Source organism: Dasypus novemcinctus, chromosome 19, assembly GCF_030445035.2.
Source record: "Dasypus novemcinctus isolate mDasNov1 chromosome 19, mDasNov1.1.hap2, whole genome shotgun sequence".
In the NCBI taxonomy this organism is placed as follows: domain Eukaryota; kingdom Metazoa; phylum Chordata; class Mammalia; order Cingulata; family Dasypodidae; genus Dasypus; species Dasypus novemcinctus.
In genome coordinates this window covers 17,528,015-17,547,872 of record NC_080691.1, presented here as the reverse complement: position 1 = coordinate 17,547,872, position 19,858 = coordinate 17,528,015, and the positions used below count along the sequence as shown (strand labels likewise).

General features: G+C 42.8%; 1 protein-coding gene across 3 annotated transcripts in view; it reads left to right on the top strand.

The window, feature by feature from the left end:
* Positions 1-2: 2 nt before the first annotated feature.
* The window catches only part of GTF2H3 (general transcription factor IIH subunit 3), a 47,393-nt gene continuing 27,537 nt past the window's right edge, over positions 3-19,858 (top strand). For 2 of the 3 annotated variants that reach the window (XM_004459264.5, XM_058281263.2), the window contains exons 1-2: positions 3-106; positions 4,267-4,346. In XM_004459264.5, coding sequence (XP_004459321.2) covers positions 94-106; positions 4,267-4,346 — 93 coding nt within the window. In that variant the 5' untranslated portion in view covers positions 3-93. Of the gene's footprint in view, positions 171-4,266; positions 4,347-19,858 lie in introns of all 3 variants that reach the window. The other variant, XM_023589001.2, reaches the window with a different exon arrangement.

The following is a 19,858-nucleotide window of genomic DNA, read 5'->3' as shown; positions in this document are numbered from 1 at the left end:
GCGCGTCACGCGGCGGCGCCGGAAGTCTGGCCCGTGCGTTCCGGAAAGCTCGCCTGACTGCTGCTGGCTGTGCGTTGAGGTGCCCGGACCGCCATGGTCTCAGACGGTGAGGGTCGCCCCGGGTGGGACCCGGACCCCGTGGCTGGGCGGACTCTGCCCGTCTAGGACAGGTCACGCGAATTGTGTCTTTTGGGCTGGGTGGAACGTGTTCGATCTTTAGAAGAGTAGCGAACGTATGCATTCATTCATTCTCTCAAATATTTATAGAGCGCCTACTATGTGCCAGGCGTTATTTTATGTGCTGGAGATACAGCAGAGAGCATGGCCGATAAGATTTCTGCCCTCATGGAATTTACATCTAGTAGGCGAGACACTCACTAAGCAAGTAAATAAATAATTTCCAAGGGTGACAAGAACTGTTAAAACAATTAAAGGGGGAACGGATGTGGCCCAAGCGGTTGAGCGCCTTCTTCTCACAGGGGAGGCCCTGGATTCCTTCAGGAGCCTCCTAAAAACAAAAAAAAAAACAAGTAACAAGCAAATAAACCAACTCCGGAGCCGATGTGCCTCAGTGGTTGAGCATCGGCTTCCCACATACGAGGTCCGGGGTTCATTTCCCTCCCCGGTACCTAAAACAACAACTTCCAGTGACCACATTACACTGTGCGGAAAGAAACAAACTTACGGACAGAGGAAAGTGGGGAGGCCTTCTTTCATCTGTTAAAGCAACAGTTACAGAGCCTGATGCCTTAGAGGAAGAAAAAGGAGGCCAGGCTGGCCAGAGCAAAGTGAGTGAGAAGGACAGGGAGAGGGGATGAGGCCAGGGAGCTAACCAGGTGTCAGATCATGCTTGTAGGCCATAAAGAGCTTGAGCTTTATTTTTAAGTGTGATAAAAGCCTTTGTAGGGTTTTATGCAAGTAATGATTTAAATTCTTAAAAGAGTCCTTTGGCTACTGGTGGAAAATGGATTGTGGGGAGGAAGCATAGAAATAGGGGGGCCCATTTGGAGGCTGTAACAGTCATCCATGCTTCCTTTATTTCTTTAAATCAACACCACAATCTGAGGTGAGCAGACTTGGCACTGTTGTCCATTTATAGCTGAGGAGGTTGAAACTGAGGATCACTGCATGTGTGTTGAAACACAGCTCTCCTGACAGGCAACACGTTGTCATTTTCTCAGTCTTCTTGATACTAGCAAGGAAGGAGTAGCCCCGAGAATTGTGAGGTGGTCCCTGATGGGAGATAAGGCTTAAGGCTTGAGGACTTATGAACATACAAGTGAGGCCTGTGGGAAAGATTGTAATTAAATACTTCTTCAGTGCTAGGCACTTTGGTGAATATTTTACATGCATTATTTTATTTATCCCAGGATTAACAAAAATCACCTTTCTTTAAGGAGTCTACAGTCTAGTAGATCAGAAAAGAGATCAGAAAACCTCAACTAACTGTAAAATGAGGTAGTATGTGCTAAGGGGTCGTTAGAAGAGTTAGTGCTGTGAATGTTCAGAGAAGCAATGAAAAACCAGTCTTTACAGTCAGGCAGATGTGTCTTCAAAGCAGAGCTTTGGCTTTGTCACTTTCTAGAAGGCCTTGTGACTTTGGGCAAGTTACTTTCATTTGCAAAACGGGATTACCATATTTCTTCTAATCTAAGACATTGATTATAAATTGTACCATTATTTTATATACCATTAAGAGAGAAAAAGTGTTTCCAATTTTAATTGTAAGATACCATCCTGATTTCAGCAACTGTTAAAAAAAAAGGTACGTCTTAGACTTGATGAAAGATGATTATAATGTCTCTAGTTGAGTTGTCAGGATGTTTGGGATTATGGGATTATATTCCATTTCCCCTGCTGGAAAACCTGAGGCAGGCTGTTAGAAGGAAGAGGCAGCTAAGTTTTGGGCCTTGAAGAGTAAGTAGGATTTGAATATGTAGAAATCAGAGATGGGGTGAGAATTGTCCTGATATAGGAGATGGGAAACTGCAGGAAGAAGTGTATGGAGATAGGAAAGGCATTACTGCTTTTTGCTATTATGTGAGCACCCTGGGCTTTTCATAACAGCATGCACTTGTGGGTTCATATATTTCTTGCCTCTTAGACTGTAAGTTCCTTGAGGTTTTGGGCCCAATAACCTCAACATCTAATGCTGGTATCTAGTGAAAATGTTCGTTGAATGGATTAAAGTGTTAAGGTAGCCTGTTAAGTTGTGCCTGTCTCTTTGAATAGTAGTATAAATCCTTTTCTTTCTTCTTTTTTTTTAGTTAACTTTTAAAAAAAAAAGAAACTTTAGATTATATAAATATTACATAAGGGATTCCCATATTCCCCACACCCTTCCCCTCCCACACTTTCCCATATTAACAACTTCCTTCATTAGTGTGGTACATTTGTTAAAATTGATGAACACATATTGAAACATTGCAACTAACCATGGACTACAGTTTACAATGTAGTTTACACCCTGTCCTGCATCATTTTGTAAGTTATGACAAATATACAGTGACCTGTATATCTGTCATCGCAGTGTAATGCAGAACAAATCCAATGTCCCAAAAATGCCCCCATATTACACCTATTCTTCCCTCTGCCATCCTTCAGAACGTCTGGTGGCCACTGCTTTTACATCAATGGTAAGAATTCTTCCATTGCTAGAATAGTAGTAAGTCTATAGTAGAATAATAATGTCTACTTTAGTTGATTAGTCATTCCCCAATCTTGAGGATTTTAGAATGGTGATGCTTACTCTGCTTCTAATTAAGAGGGGGATTAGATCCCATGGGGCAGATGGATGGGGCTGTCTTACTTGCAGTTGCAGACTCTCTCTGTTCCTTCGGGTGGGCATTGTCCATCATCATGTCCTTGTTAGTTATCCCGGGTGAGTCCAATGACCTGGAGAGTAGGTGTTGCGACTCTGCTGAAATTCAGGGCCCAACTGGCACATGGATGGACCAGGGATTTAAGTCTCTGGGACATATATTTATCAAGTATAGTGCTAATTTTAGGTTTAAATTAAAGAGGCAGAAGAGCAATGTATAGAGATCGTATAAATGAGTCTAACTCTTGTTACACTGGGGAGCATAAATTCCAAAGTAAGTCAGGGTGCCGCTAATTCCTTTTCAGAGTAAAATCTCCTTTATATAGTAGTTGTTCTTTCCCCTTTGGTTTTGACCTTTTAAAAACTGGTTCCTAACTACAACTGGTCATGCTACTAGGCTATTTGATGGACTTCGAGGTGAATTGGCTCTCATGTTTCCCTTGAACCCCAATGCCTGAAATTCTACTACTAGTGATTCATTAGTATTTTTTGTCCTTGAATAGGTACTTAACATGCAAATACCTTTGGATGCATTCAGTGGATATTTACTGAGTATCTGCTACATGCTAGACAATGTGCTAGGAGCTGAGGGTAAGAAGTGAGCAAAATAGACAAACATCCCCACCCTCACAGAATTTATATGCTAGTGGATCTTAGTGTAAGTACTCAATATCTAGGTATGAAGGACTTTGTCAGAGCTTTACTCCCATGACCCAAGAGAGACCATATGGGGAAGTGGTTGTGGCTCAGGCGATGGGGCTTCCGCCTACTACATGGGAGGTCTCTGATATGGATCCTGGTGCCTCCTAAAGAAGATAGTGAGCTGGCATGATGGGCAGGTGCAGCAAGCTGCTACAACAAGAGACACAAGAAGAAAAGAACATAATGGAAGACACAACAAAGCAGGGAACAGAGATACCTGGTGCCTCCTAAAGAAGACAGTGAACTGACATGATAGGCAGGCGTGGTGAGCTGATGCAACAAGATGATGCAACAAGGGACGTGGGGAGGAAAAACAATGAGAGACACAACAAAGCAGGGAGCGGACGTGACTCAAGTGGTAGACACCTCCCTCCCACATTGGAGGTTCCTGGATTGGCTCCTGGTGCCTCCTAAAGGAACGAGGAAGATGAACAGACTGAGCAAGGGGGTGGGGAGAAATAAATGCATAAAATAAATCTTTTAAAAAAAAAGACCATGTAGCTGGACAGATGAAGAGGGAGAAGATATAGTGGTACAGGAAGCAGGAGAGAGTTTGCTGAGGGCTCAGTGAGCTTGAAATCTTTAAAAGAACTTGGCTTTCTGTTAATCTCACAATTGTAGGGTGATAAACAGTTAAAGATGTGTAATGTGTGCTTGCTCTGGGTTTAATTTACTATTTGGGAATGTTACATTTGACTCACTTTTATGAAGCTAATGTTTTTATTTTTTATTAATATTTTCAGAGGATGAATTGAATCTTCTAGTTATCGTAGTTGATACCAACCCAATTTGGTGGGGAAAGCAAGCACTGAAGGAATCTCAGGTAAGACTACTTGAGAAGGTTTCTGGATAATCCCGGTATAAGTGAGTTTATATTGATACTCCTTTTTTTTTTTTTTTTTAAAACAGCTTTATTAAGGTATAACTTATAGATAACATAAGATTTGGATAGTATATTGAACAATTCAAAGATTTTTAAGTAAAGTTATAAAGTTGTGTAACCATTACCACAATGGTGTTTTAGAACATTTGTATCATCCCCCAAATTCCCTTGTGCCTGTTTGCAGTTAATCCCTGCTTTCATTCCCAAGTTGCAAGTAACCACTGATCTGCTTTCTATCTCTATATTGCCTTTTCTGGATATTTCATATACTGATTCCATACAATATGTAGTCTTTTTTTTTTTAACTTTTTATTTTGATAATTATAGGCTCATAGGAAATTACTTTCTGGAAGAGATTATGTAGAACTGGTGTTAATTCTTCTTTAAATGATTGGTAGGATCCTCCAGTAAAATTGTCTGGACCTGGAGTTTTATTTTTGGGGAGTTAACTATGAATTAAATTTCCTGGGAAGCAGATGTGGCTCAAGTGATAGAGCTTCTGCCTACCATATGGGAGGACCTGGGTTCGATCCCTTGGGCCTCCTGGTGAAAAAGAAGAGAGAGCGTGCCTGTGCAGCAAGCCAGTGCCCGTGTGAGTACCCACATGGTGAGCCCGTGCCTGCGCAAGTGAGTCACGCAGCAAGATGATGACATGTCAAAAGAGAGACAAGGGGCGAGTCAAGGTGAAGTGCAGTAGAGACTAGGAACTGAGGTAGCACAATTGACAGGAAACTTCTCTCCACATCAGCGGTCCCTAGAATCAAATCCCGGTGAATCCTAGAGGAGAAAGAAGAGAAGAGAAGAGAAAACAAAAAGAGAAATAGGTACAGAAGATCACACAACGAATGGACACAGACAACAAAAACAGCAGGGTGGGAGGAGGGGAAGGGCGAAAATAAATAAATCTTTAAAAAAAATTTTTTTTCTTAATAGTTACATGACATTCAAATTATCTTTTGCAAATTGGTGAGTTTTAGTAATATGTAGTCATGGAAGTGTGACTTTTATCCACTTACCATCTAGGAGCTCAATTGCTGGGTTGTATGATAAGTTTAGTTTCAACTTTTTAAGGTGCTGTGAAACTTTTTAAAATAACTTCACCATTTTTACATTTCCATCAGAAATATATGAGGGTTCCAGTTTTTTCACATCCTTGCCAACACTTATCTGTCTTTCTGATGATAGCTATTCTAATGTATGGATAGTACCTCATTGTGGTTTTAATTTGCATTTCCCTATTGACTACTGATGTGCCTATTAGCCAGCTGTATATCTTCTTTGGCGAAGTGTGTATTCTAATCTTATTCCCACTTTTTTTTTTTTAAAGATTTATTTATTTCTCTCCCCTTCCCCCGCCCCAGTTGTCTGTTCTGTTGTGTCTATTTGCTGTGTGTTCTTCTTTGCCCGCTTCTGTTGTCAGCAGCACGGGAATCTGTGTTTCTTTTGTTGTTGTTGCATCATCTTGTTGTGTCAGCTCTCCATGTATGTGGCACCATTCCTGGGCAGGCTGCACTTTTTTGCGCTGGGTGGCTCTCCTTACGGGGTGCACTCCTTGCGCGTGGGGCTCCCCTACGCGGGGGACACCCCTGCGTGGCAGGGCACTCTTTGCGCGCATCAGCACTGAGCATGGGCCAGCTCCACATGGGTCAAGGAGGCCTGGGGTTTGAACCGCAGACCTCCCATGTGGTAGACGGACACCCTAACTACTGGGCCAAGTCTGCTTCCCTATTCCCAGTTTTTAAAATTGGATTGTTTGTTTTCTTATTATTGAGTTGTAAGATTTCTATATATGTTTCAGATATAAGTCCTTTATCAGACATTTGATTTGCAAATATCTTCTCTGAGTCTATGGCTTTGTGGCTTGTCTTTTCATTTTCTTGATGATGTCTGTATTAGGGTATTCTAGGGAAACAATGGATAGTAGATATCTATAAATATTATGAGATTTTATAATATTGTCTCACGTGGCTGTGGGGATGCATGAGTCCAAACTCCTAGGGCTGGCTGCAAGCTAGGGACTCTGATGAAGTTCCCCAGGAGAAGCTGTCTGTCTGAAGTAGAGACTGGAATTCTCTCTTCCGACTGCTGAAATCACTTCTGGGCACCATTACCTGGCCGAGTTGATACATGAGCCTAACCATCACAGTCAACTTGGCAGCCATACTCACAACCTAAACCATACCATTTATTTATCTCTAAATAAAAACAGTAACAGACATATTTTCTCACCCAACAATACTTAACTGTCCTGCATGTAACAGAAAACACACTAAATTCCTCCAGAATAGGGTGCCAGTCCTTGGGTAATATTCACTCTTAAACTTGGCATTCTATCACTTAATTACTATGACATGAAACTAATACAATTTATGTCATATGATAAGGGGATAAGATAGGGAAGAAAACAGAGATACTTGTTTTATGTACATATACAAACACTCATAACAAAACAAGGAAGAAATATTTATGACAGTTAAAATCCTCATTTCTGGAACTGGTCACGTGGTCATAGTTTATATTTATTGGTACCTTCTTCCACTACCTGTTCCATGTTCTTCTACCCTCAGCAAGCACCTCAGTTGGCCGTGGTTATTTGCCTGGTGGGATGACCCAGACCTTCATGCCTGTAGTTAGTCCTGCCTGGATTGGGTTGTTGCAGTTTTCCATTGACTTTAATTACAAGGCATGGTGGTACTAAGAAACTCTCCAGGGAATCTCCTGTATTCCAGGCAAACTCTTCTTTTTTTCCATCGTGCAGATGCAGTCCTATTTTCGCCTTCATAGTCAGGCTCAATCACCCCAGCCAGTACAGTAATTCTCTTCTTTGCCTACTGATTCAAAGGTATGAGGAGCCCAAAGTGATCAGGTAGCAGTCTTAACGTCCACTTCACTGGAGTCATTGTGTCTCCTGGTGGAAGCACTCCTCCTTTTAGAATTCTTACCGGATTTTGTCTAGGTTCTTGGCTAAGCTGCAAGAAATGAATTTCAAAAGCAAGCCATATTGATTTGGCCAGTAATTTATTAAGGTGGGGAGGGAAGAGAAATAGGAGAAAATCCCAGGTAGAAAGGAAAGGGCTGAAGAGTGATAAAGCGGATTGATTTATAGAATACAATTCCCCATTATAGGTTATGAATCCCCCAGGTTTATTACTTGCATATTGATCTAGGCAGGGGCAAAGAAGGCCAGAATAAGGCATGAACAGGCACAGGGATAGGGCAAAGGCAAGAAAGAGCATAAGGCCGCTGCACTTGCTTTTTTTTTTTTTAAAGATTTATTTATTTATTTCTCTCCCCTTTCCCCCACTGCCCTGTCGTCTGCTCTCTGTGTCCATTCGCTGTATGTTTTTCTGTGACTGCTTCTGTCCTTATCAGCGGCACCGGGAATCTGTGTTTCTTTTTTTTCTTTTAAAGATTTATTTATTTATCTTTCTCCCTCCCCCTACCCTGGTTGTCTGTTCTCTGTGTTTATTTGCTGCGTCTTCTTTGTCCGCTTCTGTTGTTGTCAGCGGCACAGGAATCTGTGTCTCTTTCATTGCGTCATCTTGTTGTGCCAGCTCTCCGTGTGTGCAGCACCATTCCTGGGCAGGCTGCACTTTCTTTCGTGCTGGGCGGCTCTCCTTACAGGGCGCACTCCTTGCACGTGGGTCTCCCTTCCCTGGGGGATACCCCTGTGTGGCAGGGCACTCCTTGCGTGCATCAGCACTGTGTGTGGGCCAGCTCCACACGGGTCAAGGAGGCCCGGGGTTTGAACTGCAGACCTCCCATGTGGTAGGCGGACGCCCTAACCACTGGGCCAAGTCCACTTCCCTTGCACTTGCTTTTAACCCATTAATTATACTACCCCTTTGCCATTGGCAGGGGAGGAGTTCTAGCTGTTTGCTGCTTTGATCAATCACCCCACCCATCAATCCCTCTGGAGGGTACAATGATAAGGAGATTATCCAGGGTTTCTCTTGGCTTCCCAAGGAAATCTCATTCTGAATGGGAGAATCTCATGAGAGTCTTCCAGCAGCCATCTGGGGGTACTGATGTCCACGTGGACTTTTTTGCCAGGTTCTAGATCCATCAATTGATTCCATATTTTACTAGCCTGCTTTAGAACTGAGACCTGTAGACCAGAAGAGCTTAGGATTGCAGGGACAGGAGGCAAAAATTTTCCTAGTGAATCACTAGGAATGTGACAGTTTGAAGTTAATATTATTACTTTTTTAAGCAAGTCACTTTTATTGATACATATTAATAAGGCATACAATCCATCCAAAGTGTACAATCAGTGGTATTTGGCATAATGACACAGTTGTGCATTCATCAATTCAGTCATTATTAGAGCATTTTCTGAATCCCAAAAAGAAAAAGATTATGTTCTTGAAGAACTAACCCATTCCTATGGATATGAGGCCCTTTTAATTGGACTGTATCGGTGAGGCATTACTCAGTTGAGTCTCTACCTTCTTGCTGGGTCTAACGTAAATGGAGACAGAAAGAGGACAGAGAAGGAAGCCACCATTTCAGTCCTGCCGTGTGAAAGAGAGGAATGCAGAAAAACAGAAGCCCTGAGAGGCTGAGAGAGGTCCCAGAACTGGAAATCAGCAGAGCACAGTGGCATGGGAAGAGGCCTACAAGGGGCTGGGCCCATGGAGCAGCATAAGGGTGAAGAGATGAGCCATATGCCTGATAGCCAACAGCTGAACTTGGGGACAAAGAGAGACTGAGAAAGGAGATCGGGAAAGACATAAGCTTAATCTCCCACGGCAGGACTCTGGGAGACTATGAGCCCAGAGGGGAAGGCAGGGACCTTGGCACCATCTTGCTTCCCATGTGACATGACCCAAGGGCTAACAAATAGTAACTGATTAAAAAATTTTTTTTAAATTTTATTTTTATATTTATTTATTTTTATTATTCAGTTAGTAGCTGATTTTGATGAGGCAGCATCTGTGATGGTGCCTTGATTTGTGCATTTCACCACCTCAGAACTATAAGCTTTTTCCCCTAATAAAATTCACATTATAAAAGCCAACCTATTTCTGGTACTTTGTATCAGCAGGCCTTTGGTAAACTAAGACTAGGGGTAATAGTGGAAGGTGCCGCTCCCATTTCCACCCCATGATTCTTGGCTCCATGAATCCTGGCTATGGAAGAAACAGCATCATAAAGTGGATTCTGATATAGAGTATACCCAGCCTCCTGGAAAACAATACCCCAGACCTGCAAGGTATTGCCACGTAGTTCAGAAGGCCATTCTACCATTCTTTCAATCGAGCTGCTTCAGGATGATGGGAAACAGGGTAAGACCAGTGATTCCCTGAGCATGTGCCCATTCCCATATATCATTTGCTGTGAAGTGGGTTCCTTGATCAGAAGCAGTGCTATGTGGAATACCATGACGCTGGATAAGACATTCTCTAAGTCCACGAATGGTAGTTTTGGCAGAAGCATTGCATGAGAGAGGGCAAACTCATATCTGGAATATGTGTCTATTCCAATTAGAACAAATCACTGCCCCTTCCACAAAGGAAGTGGTCCAGTGTAATCACCAGGTAGCAGGCTGATCACCTTGGGGAATGGTGCCATATTGGGGGCTAAGTATGGGTCTCTGCTGGTGGCAGATTGGGCACTTAGCAGTGGCCGTAACCAGATCAGCCTTGGTGAGGGGAAGTCCATGTTGCTGAGCCCTTGCAAAACCTCTGTCACTACTCCCATGGTCATTTTATTCATGAACCCATTGGGCAGCAGCAGGAATGGCTGGGGAAGGAGGCTGATTGCTATTCACAGAACAGGTCATCTTACCCATTTGATTATTAAAATCATACCTCTGCTGAAGTCACCCTCTTGTGAGTATTTATGTGGGACACAAATATCTTCACATTTTTTGCCCACTCAGAAAGGTCTAACCTCATACCTCTTCACCAGACCACTTTGTCACCAATTTTCCAATCGTGCCTTCCAAGTCCCTGACCATTCAGCCAAACCATTGGCAACAGCCCATGAATCAGTATACACACACACCTCTGGCCATTTCTTCTTTCAAGCAAAATGAACAACCAGGTGCAGTGCTCAAAAATCCACTGGGAGGATTTCCTCTCACCACTGGGAAACATTGGTCCTTCAGGGATGTCCCAGAAAGGGCCTGCAGTGCTGCAGCTATCCACTTCCGTGTGGTACTTGTGTATTATGCAGAACCGTCTGTAAACCAGGCCTGAGTTTTCTCTTCTGCAGGCAAATGATTATAAGAACTCCCCAAGAGGCAATGGCTGTGGGCTGGGAAAGAGAAGGTAATATGGCAGGAGTGGTGGCCATGGGTATTTGGGCCACTTCCTCATGTAACTTACTTGTGCCTTCAGGACCCACTTGGACCTTGTCTCATATATACCACTTCCATTTTATGATGGGGTGCTGCTGTGCACCCCCAACTTGGTGGTTTGGTGGGTCACAAAATACCCAGCTCATGATAGGCAACTCAGGTCTCCTGGTAACTTGGTGGTCCATGGTTAAGCACTCAGTCTCTACTCAGGCCCAGTAGCAGGCCAAAAGCTGTTTCTCAAAAGGAGAGTAGTTATCTGCAGAGGATGGCAGGGCTTTGCTCTAAAATCCTGAGAGTCTGTCTTGTGATTCTCTTATAGGGGACTGCCAAAGTCTCCAGACAGCCTCTCTATTTGACACATCCGTCACTATTGGATCTGCTAGATCATATGACCCAAGTGGTAGTGCATCTTGCACAGCAGCCTGGACCTGTCACATTCAAAACTAGGAGCTTTTTGGTCCCTGGGTAAATGGGCCAGAGTAGCACACCCAAACAAGGAACATGTTGTTTCCAACACCCGAAGAGGCCAACTAGGTATTGTTCCTCTTTTTTGTTGTCAGAGGGGTCAGGTGCAACAGCTTATCCTTCACTTCAGAAGGGCTATCTCGACAAGCTCCATACCACTGGACATCTAGAAATTTCACTGAGGTGAAAGGCCCCTGTGTTTTTGTTGGCTTTATCTCCTATCTTCACTTATGCAATAAGTCTAGAGTGGTTGCTACTTCTTGCTCACTAGGTCCAGTCAACATGATGTTATTAATATAATGGACCAGTGTGATGTCTTGTGGGAGGGAGAGACGATCAAGGTCCCTGCAGACAATATTATGACATAGGACTGGAGAGTTGATATGCCCTTGAGGTAGGACAGTGAAGGTATATTTCTGGCCTTGCCAGCTGAAAGCAAACTGTTTCTTGTGGTCCTTTCTAAGAGCAATTGAGAAAAAAGCATTTTCCAGATCAGTAGCTGCATACCAGGTTACCAGGGAATTTGTTGATTTGCTCGAGCAATGATACCACATCTAGGATGGCAGCTGCAGAGGGAGTCACCACTTTGTTAAGTTTACAATAATCCACTCTCATCTTCCAAGATTCATCTGTTTTCCACACAGGCTAAAGAAGAGAGTTGAATGGGGATGTGGTGGGAATCACCACCCCTGCATCCTTCAAGTCCTTGTTCGTGACACCAATCTTTACAGTCCCTTCAGAAATCCAGTATTGCTTTTTTTCTTCTTTTTCTTTTTATTCCTTTTTTCTTTTTCCAGTATTGCTTTTTGCATTAGTCAGCCAAAGGGTTGCTGATGAAAAATACCTGGAATCGTTTGGTTTTTATAAAGGGTGTTTGAGGTAGAAGCTTACATTTAGCAGGCCATAAAGTGTAAATTACTTCCTTCACCAAAGTCTATTGCCTTATGTTGGAGCAAGATGACTGCTAAAGGCTGCCAGGGTTCAGACTTCCTGGGTTCCTCTCTTCCCCAGGGTTCATTTTTCTCTGGGCTCAGCGCCTTTGTTTTCTCAACAAGTCCAGCTGTAGACTATTAGCTGAATGGCTTGTTTCTCTTCCCAGGGCCTTTTCTCTTTCCTCACGGCCAAGCTCCTCTGTATGCTTACTTCCTGGGGCTCCAGCTCACGAAACAGCATCAAAACTCTAACTCTGTCCTTTGCCATGTCTTTTATCTCTGAGTCCCCACCCACCAAAGGGTGGGAACTCAACACCCTACTGACATGGCCCAATCAAAGCCCTAATCATAATTTAACCATACCCAGGTATAGACAAGTTTACATTATAATCCAGTATCTATTTTTGGAATTCAAGAACAATATAAAACTGCTACACTTTTGAGTTACTATTTTGCTAGGTAGGTGCAGTTCTATTGGCTTCCACTTGGCCTGTCCTACCGTAATAGCCCTCACTCCGCAAGTCAGGAACCAATGTGGTTCTTGAATGGTGGACCACAGTGACATTTTGGGTCTCTGGAAATTAATGTCACTTCTAACCCAGTGTCTAATACCCAAAGTGTCTGATTGTTTCCTTTACCCCAATGCACGGTTACCCTGGTAAAACACCATAGGTCTCTTTGGGGAAGGTGGGGAGGAAGATTAACTATAAGGTTTTGGTCATGTAACAAGACCCTTTCCCCAGGGAACCTGGCCTTCCCCTCATTCAAGGAGCTCTGGGTCTATAAACTCTCTCAAGTCTGGGATTTGATGAAGGGGCTGTGACTCTCTGTTTCTTTATTAAAGTTAGACTTCTGTTCCCTTGACCCAGAACTTCTCTGCTTATACAGATCAAGTAGGAATTTAGTAGCCTGTCCATCTATTTTACTTCTAGGTACCCCATAATTTATTAGCCAATGCCACAGGTCTCTGGTACTCAGACAATTTTTAATTGCTGCTTTGAGTCTGCTGTTCATTGTGGTAGCCATGCCCACTTTGTCTTTGGCAATTAAGTGCTGCCACTTGGCTTCTGCTGACCCATGAGCCAATCATCCCCATAGTTTTTAAGGATCCCAGTTTAGTGACAGCAGTTCCCAAGGTAATATCTTATATACAGAGAAGAGCAACCACAGAGCTCTTCAGGGAAGATGGAGTTAGTCTCACAAATCTATTCCTCACAGTCTGTGTCCCTGGACATTCCTGTGGTGGATACGCAGGTTTTACATGATAAATCTATTCTAACATTCCAGTCTGTCTCAGCCTTTGCATCCCCTCATCTATAGTATACCAGGGCAGTCTGGTGTTTCAGCCTCAGGTAATACTGGCCATCTTTTGATCCATGTTTTAGCCAGCCACCCATCCTAACTGTTAGAGCCCTTTCTAACCCCTCGAGCTGCAGCAGAATCTCTGCTTAGTGGGTCCATATCAGTAAGTTCAGTCTGATTTAACTTTGTATTCCTACCACCATTGTCCCACACCCTTAATATCCATTCCCACACATATTCCTCTGATTTCTATCTATATAAATTGGAAAACAGATGCAGTTCTTTTGGAGTATAACATATTTCCTCATGGGTCACACTTTGTACCTCATCTTTGGGGGCTTGTGACTTTAGTCTAGTTATAGTCTGAAAGAAAAGAGAGGTAGTGGAGGTGGGTAATGAAAGGATTACAAGTATCTTGCAAGCCAGTACCACAGGGCATTCTGTTGCAGTTTCATGTGTTGAGACAGGATTAATGTCTTCAGGTGAAGGTTCGATGGCAGACATCTTGGGGCAGACTGGAGTTCGGGTGACTGTTTCCTCAGGGCAGTCTGGAGGTAACGGAGGTGTGTCCTCAGGCCAGACCATTGCAGATTTATCTGGCAAAGACTCAGCAGAATTTAGGTGTTCAGTGTCCCCACTGCCATCATTATCAAACCTATGTCTCCATCCCGATTTTCAGAATTCCATTCCCTTCCAATCAATGCCCTTACTTTAACAGCAGACATCCTACAGTGTTGAAATTTTAGTTCTGTTGTAACTTTCCTACTTATACAGTGGGTCTGTTTTTCAGAGATCTCAAGTCTGTGGCTATACAAAACAAGACTTTCAGGACACACATGGAAACTTTCACATCATTCCTGCAGCACTTTCATTGCTAATTTGAAGCCTTCAGCTCATCCACTTCTTTTATAACTGTATCCAGCATGTTTGGGAACAACCAGTCAACACCACTGTACTTTTTAACTACACAAAACTCTGTTAAGGTGTCAAAAACATTCTCTCCCAGATCCTTATCTCTTATAAGCGTGAAAACAGCTTATCCAGTGGTGATATTTTGTGTATCTCTTTTGCTAAGTCACACCATTAATTATCAGTGGCCTCTTGATTATCAGAAAGAGTCATTAGTGCCTTTGAATCTAATCAGAGTAGAGAGCCAATTGCAAAAACCCCAGAACCAATTTGAAAATCCCATTTTAAAGATTCTGTTTCTCAAGAACCACTCCTGGTACTAAGCTGTATTAGTCAGGGTTCTCTAGGGAAACAGAACCGACAGGAGTTATCTGTAAATATTATGAGATTTTATAGTATTGTTCCACATGACCATGGGAATGCACGTGTCCACATTCTGTAAGGCGGCAGGCTGCAAGCCGGAACTCCAGCGAAGGTTCTCGATGAGTTTCCTAGGAGAAGCTATCTGTCTGAAGAAGAGATGGCAATTCTCTTTTCTGACTGCTGAAATCACTTCTCCTTTTAAGACCTTCAGCTGATTGAATGACAGGCATTTCTCATTGCTGAAGGCCATCTCCTCAGTTGACTGTTGATGTAATCAATTATAGGTGCAATCAACTCACTGATGAGTTAAGTCCATGAAATGTCCTCACAGTACAAGTAGACCCGTGCTTGACCGAACAACTGGGCACCATTACCTGGTCCATTTGATACATGAGCTTAACTGTCACAATGTCTTTTTTCTCCCTTTTCTTCTCTTCTTTTCTTTTTTTTCCTTTTCTTGACTCTGTTATGGTAGAGGCTGTTTTCAGTCATATGCTGAACCTTGGTTCTCTGTTCATATTTTAAAAATTTAAAGAGCTTTATTGTAATATAATTGATGCACAGTTATACTTAAAAGGTTCAATTTGTTACATTTTCACATGTGTATACATTCATGAAATTATCACCACAATCAAAATAATGAATATCACCCCCAAAAGTTTCTTCATGTCCTTTCATAATCTATCCCTCCCACTCCTTTCTGCCTGTGTTCACACCCAAGCAACTACTAATCTGCTCTTTGTCACTCTAGATTAGGGATTCTTAACCATTTTTGTTCCATGGACCCCTTTGCCAGTCAAGTGAAAAGCACAGACCCCTTATGAAGTCCACACTATACTATGTATTATTTAGTAAATAAATCACATCCACACCAACATATCCCCACAAGAATTTTTTTTTTTTTAAGATTTTTATTTATTTACTCCCACCCCCACCTTGTCTGTTCTCTATGTCCATTTGCTGTGCATTTTTCTGCGTCTGCTTGTCTTCTTTTTAGACGGTACTGGGAACCGATCCTGGGACCTTCCGGAGTGGGAGAGAGGTGCTCGAGCTCTTGTGCCACCTCAGCTCCCTGGTCTGCTGCATCTCATATTGTCTCTTCTCTGTGTCTCTTTCTGTTGAGTCATCTTGCTGCGCCAGCTCTCTGCTCGGGCCATCTTGCCCCACTCGCCAGCACTCCTGCACAGCCAGCACTCCACTTGGGCCAGGGTGCCACATGGGCCAGCACTTCATGTGGGCCAGCTCGCCGCTTGGGCCAGCTTACCACGTGGGCCAGCTTGCCTTCACCAGGAGGCCCCAGGAATCAAATCCTGGACCTCCCATATGGTAGATCGGAGCACAATCTCTTGAGCCACATCTACTTTCCAAATAATGTTTTCTTGAATTTTAATTTAAGCTTACAGACTTCTTGTTAAGAATTCCTGCTCTAGATTATTTTGCTTTTTTGAATGTTTTATATAAATGGAATCAAACATTATGTACTGTTTTTTGTCTGATTTCTTTCATGAAATATAATTATTCTGAGATTTATCCATGTGTGTATGAGTTCATTCCTTTCTGTTGCTGCATAGTATTTTATTGTGTGGCTGTACCACAGTTTTTTTAATCCATTATCTTACTGATAGACATTTAGGTTGTTTCTTGTTTTTGACTATTTCATTAAAGGTACTATAGCATTCATGTACAAGTCTTTGTATGGACTTATGCTTGCATTTCTCTTGGATACATACCTAGGAGTGGAATGGCTGGGTTATATAGGTTAATTTTAACTTTTTTAGAAACTGTCAAAATGTTTTCCAACATGGTAGTACCAATTTACATTCTCACCAGCAAAATATATGAGAGCTCCTGATCCTTCACATCCTATCCAACACTGGGTATGGTCAGTCTGTTTAAATTTAGCCATTCTGTGTTATAAGTTCAGATGGTTGATTTGAGACCTTTCTTCTTTTAAATATGGGTATTTAAAGTTATAGATTTCCCTCTAAGCATATATTTGTCTGCATCCCATGCATTTTTTTTTTTATCTCCCTCCTGCCGCTTGCTTACCGTCTGCTCTCTGTGTCCATTCGCTGTGCGTTCTTCTGTGTCTGCTTGTCTCCCTTTCTTGAGTCATCTTCCTGCGCCAGCTCCCCGCGGGCATGGGCCATCAGCTCTCCACAGGTGTGGGCCAGCTTGCCCTCACAAGGATGCCCCGGGACATGAACCTGGGGCCTACCATATGGTAGATGGGAGCGCAGTCGATTGAGCCACATCCACTTCCCCATGCCATACATTTTTATTTGTTGTTTTCATTTTTATTCAGTTCAGAATATTTTCTAATTTTTATTGTGATTTCTTTTTTGATTTGTGATTTACTTTGAAGTCTGTGGCTTAATTTTTAGATATTGTAGGATTTCCCAGATTTCTCTCTGGCATTGATTTCTAATTTAATTATTTTGTGGTCAGAGAACATACTTTGAATGATTTCAGTCCTTTCAAATTTATTAATACTTGTTTATGGCCTAGCACAGGGATGGACAAACTGTAGCCCACAGGGCAAATCTAGCCCATTTCCTGTTTTGTTTTGTTTTTTTAAGATTTATTTTATTTATTTATCCCCCCCTTGCTGCTTGCTTACTGTCTGCTCTCTGTGTCCATTTACTGCATGTTCTTCTGTGTCTGCTTGTCTCCCTTTGTTGCTTCATCTTGCTACATTAGCCCTCTGCGGGTGAGGGCCATCAACTCTCCGCAGGTGCGGGATGTCAGCTCTCTGCGGGTGTGGACCAGCTTGCCTTCACAAGGAGGTCCTGTGACATGAACCCAGGGCCTCCCATATGGTAGATGGGAGCCCAGTTGAGCCACAGCTGCTTCCCACACTGGCTGTTTTTGTATGACCCATGAGCTAAGAATGGTTTAAGCCTGAGAATTTCCTTCAATATTTCTTGTTAGGCAGGTCCAATATTTGAAGGATATAGAATTCTTCATTGACACTTTTTTCAACATTTCTTTTTTTTTTTTTTTTAAGATTTATTTATTTATTTAATTCTCCCCTCTCCCCCGGTTGTCTGTTCTCTGTGTCTATTTGCTGCGTCTTGTTTCTTTGTCCACTTCTGTTGTTGTCAGCGGCGCGGGAAGTGTGGGCAGCGCCATTCCTGGGCAGGCTGCACTTTCTTTCACGCTGGGCGGCTCTCCTTACGGGTGCACTCCTTGTGCGTGGGGCTCCCCTACGCGGGGGACACCCCTGCGTGGCACGGCACACCTTGCGCGCATCAGCACTGCACGTGGGCCAGCTCCACACGGGTCAAGGAGGCCCGGAGTTTGAACCGCGGACCTCCCATGTGGTAGACGGACGCCCTGACCACTAGCCCAAGTCCGTTTCCCTCAACATTTCTAATGTTATTCAACTGTCTTCTATTTTTGTTTGTTTGTTTTGTCTTGTTTTTGTTTTTGTTTGAGGTGGTATTGGGGATTGAACCCGGGACCTTGTACATGAGAAGTAGGCACCTAACCACTGAATTTCACCCACTCCCCCTCCATTGTTTCTTATAAGTCTGTAGTTAATAGTTTCCCTGAATGAGTCTTTTTTTTTTTTCCTATGCTGCTTTCAAGATTTTCTCTTTAACCTGGCTCTCATGATGTGCCTCAGTATGAATCTCTTTGCATTTCTCCTATTTGGGGATCATTGTATTTCTTGGATCTGAAGATGAGTTTTTGTTTATTTGTTTCAAGGTACCAGGGCCAGGGATTGAACCTGGGACCTCATATATGGGAAGCCATCGCTCAACCACTGAGCTATATCAGTTCTCTGAGATCTTTTTTTTTTTTTTTTTTTCAATGTGTTAGGGCTGGGTACTGAACCCAGATCCTTGTATGTGGGAAGCCAGTGCGCAACCACTGAGCCACATTGGCTCCCCTGCGTTGGTTTTTTTGTTTGTTTGCTTGTTGTCTTTTGTTTTTTTAGGAGGCATCAGGAACTAAACTCAGGACCTCCCATGTGGGAAGTAAGTGCTCAACCACTTGAGCCACATCGCTCCCCTATGAGATCTTTTTTTTTCCTTCTTCCCTCTACCCTACTGTTTTTGCTGTCTATGTCCATTCTCTGTGTGATCTTTCTGTGTCTGTTTCTTTTTTGTCTTCTCTTCATGTTTTCTCCTCTAGGCTTTACTGGGATTCAATCCCAGGGACCTCTGATGTGGGAGAGAGGTTCCCTGTTGCTTGCACCACCTCAGTTCCTGGTTTCTGTTGTATCTTGCCTTGACTCTCCCTGCATCTTTCTTTTGTTGCATCATCATCTTGCTGCATCACCTGCTGCGTGGGCCTGGCTCACCACTCTGGCATACCTTTACTAGGAGGCCCTGGGGATTGAACACGGGTCCTCCCATATGGTAGATGGACGCCCAGTAGCTTGAGCCACATCCACTTCCCCTGAGGTCTTTTTTTTTTTTTTTGTATATGGTCATTTATTAGAGTAGCTCTGAGTCTGTTCTTCCATCTCTGTAAGAAGTCTTACTAGGATTGTCATCATCGTGGTTATTATGCATTATTATTATTGTTCTCCATGTTGTTGTCACTGTTGTTAAACACAGAGAGAGTTTCTGTATCTCTGATGTGTGTAACATTTATTGAAGATGATGTCAGAGGTTCCCACTACATACACACACCCTGTGCCTGGCCTCCCAAGGTCATGCTCAATGCTCTTTCATGCAAAGAGTCTCCCGAAAATTTCTGAGTCATCTTATGGGGAAAAGGAGAAACCTATGTACCAGGAGTCTCACAGGTGGTCCATGCAAGGCTTTGGTCACTTGGTACCTGGTAGGTGATGTTCCCTGAGATCTCTTCAAAAATCAAATTTGGGAACTTTTTGGTCCATATTTGTTCAGTTATTTTTTCTCTCTCCTCTCCATTGTTGTCATTTCAACAGTGTTCACAGCATCTTCACCAGGAGTAGATTACATCTCAAAAAAAGACTTTCTTTGCTTATCCATTCAAGTTTTATCATGAGATTGCAGCAATTCAGTCACATCTTCAGGCTCCAAGTTTAATTTTAGTTTTCTTGCTATTTCTACCACATCTGTTCTTATGTCCTCCATTAAAGTCTTGAATCTCTCAAATTAACTATACAGGTTTGAATGAACTTCTTCCAAACTTCTGTTAATGTTGTGTGGTTTTTTTTTAAGATTTATTTTTTATTTATT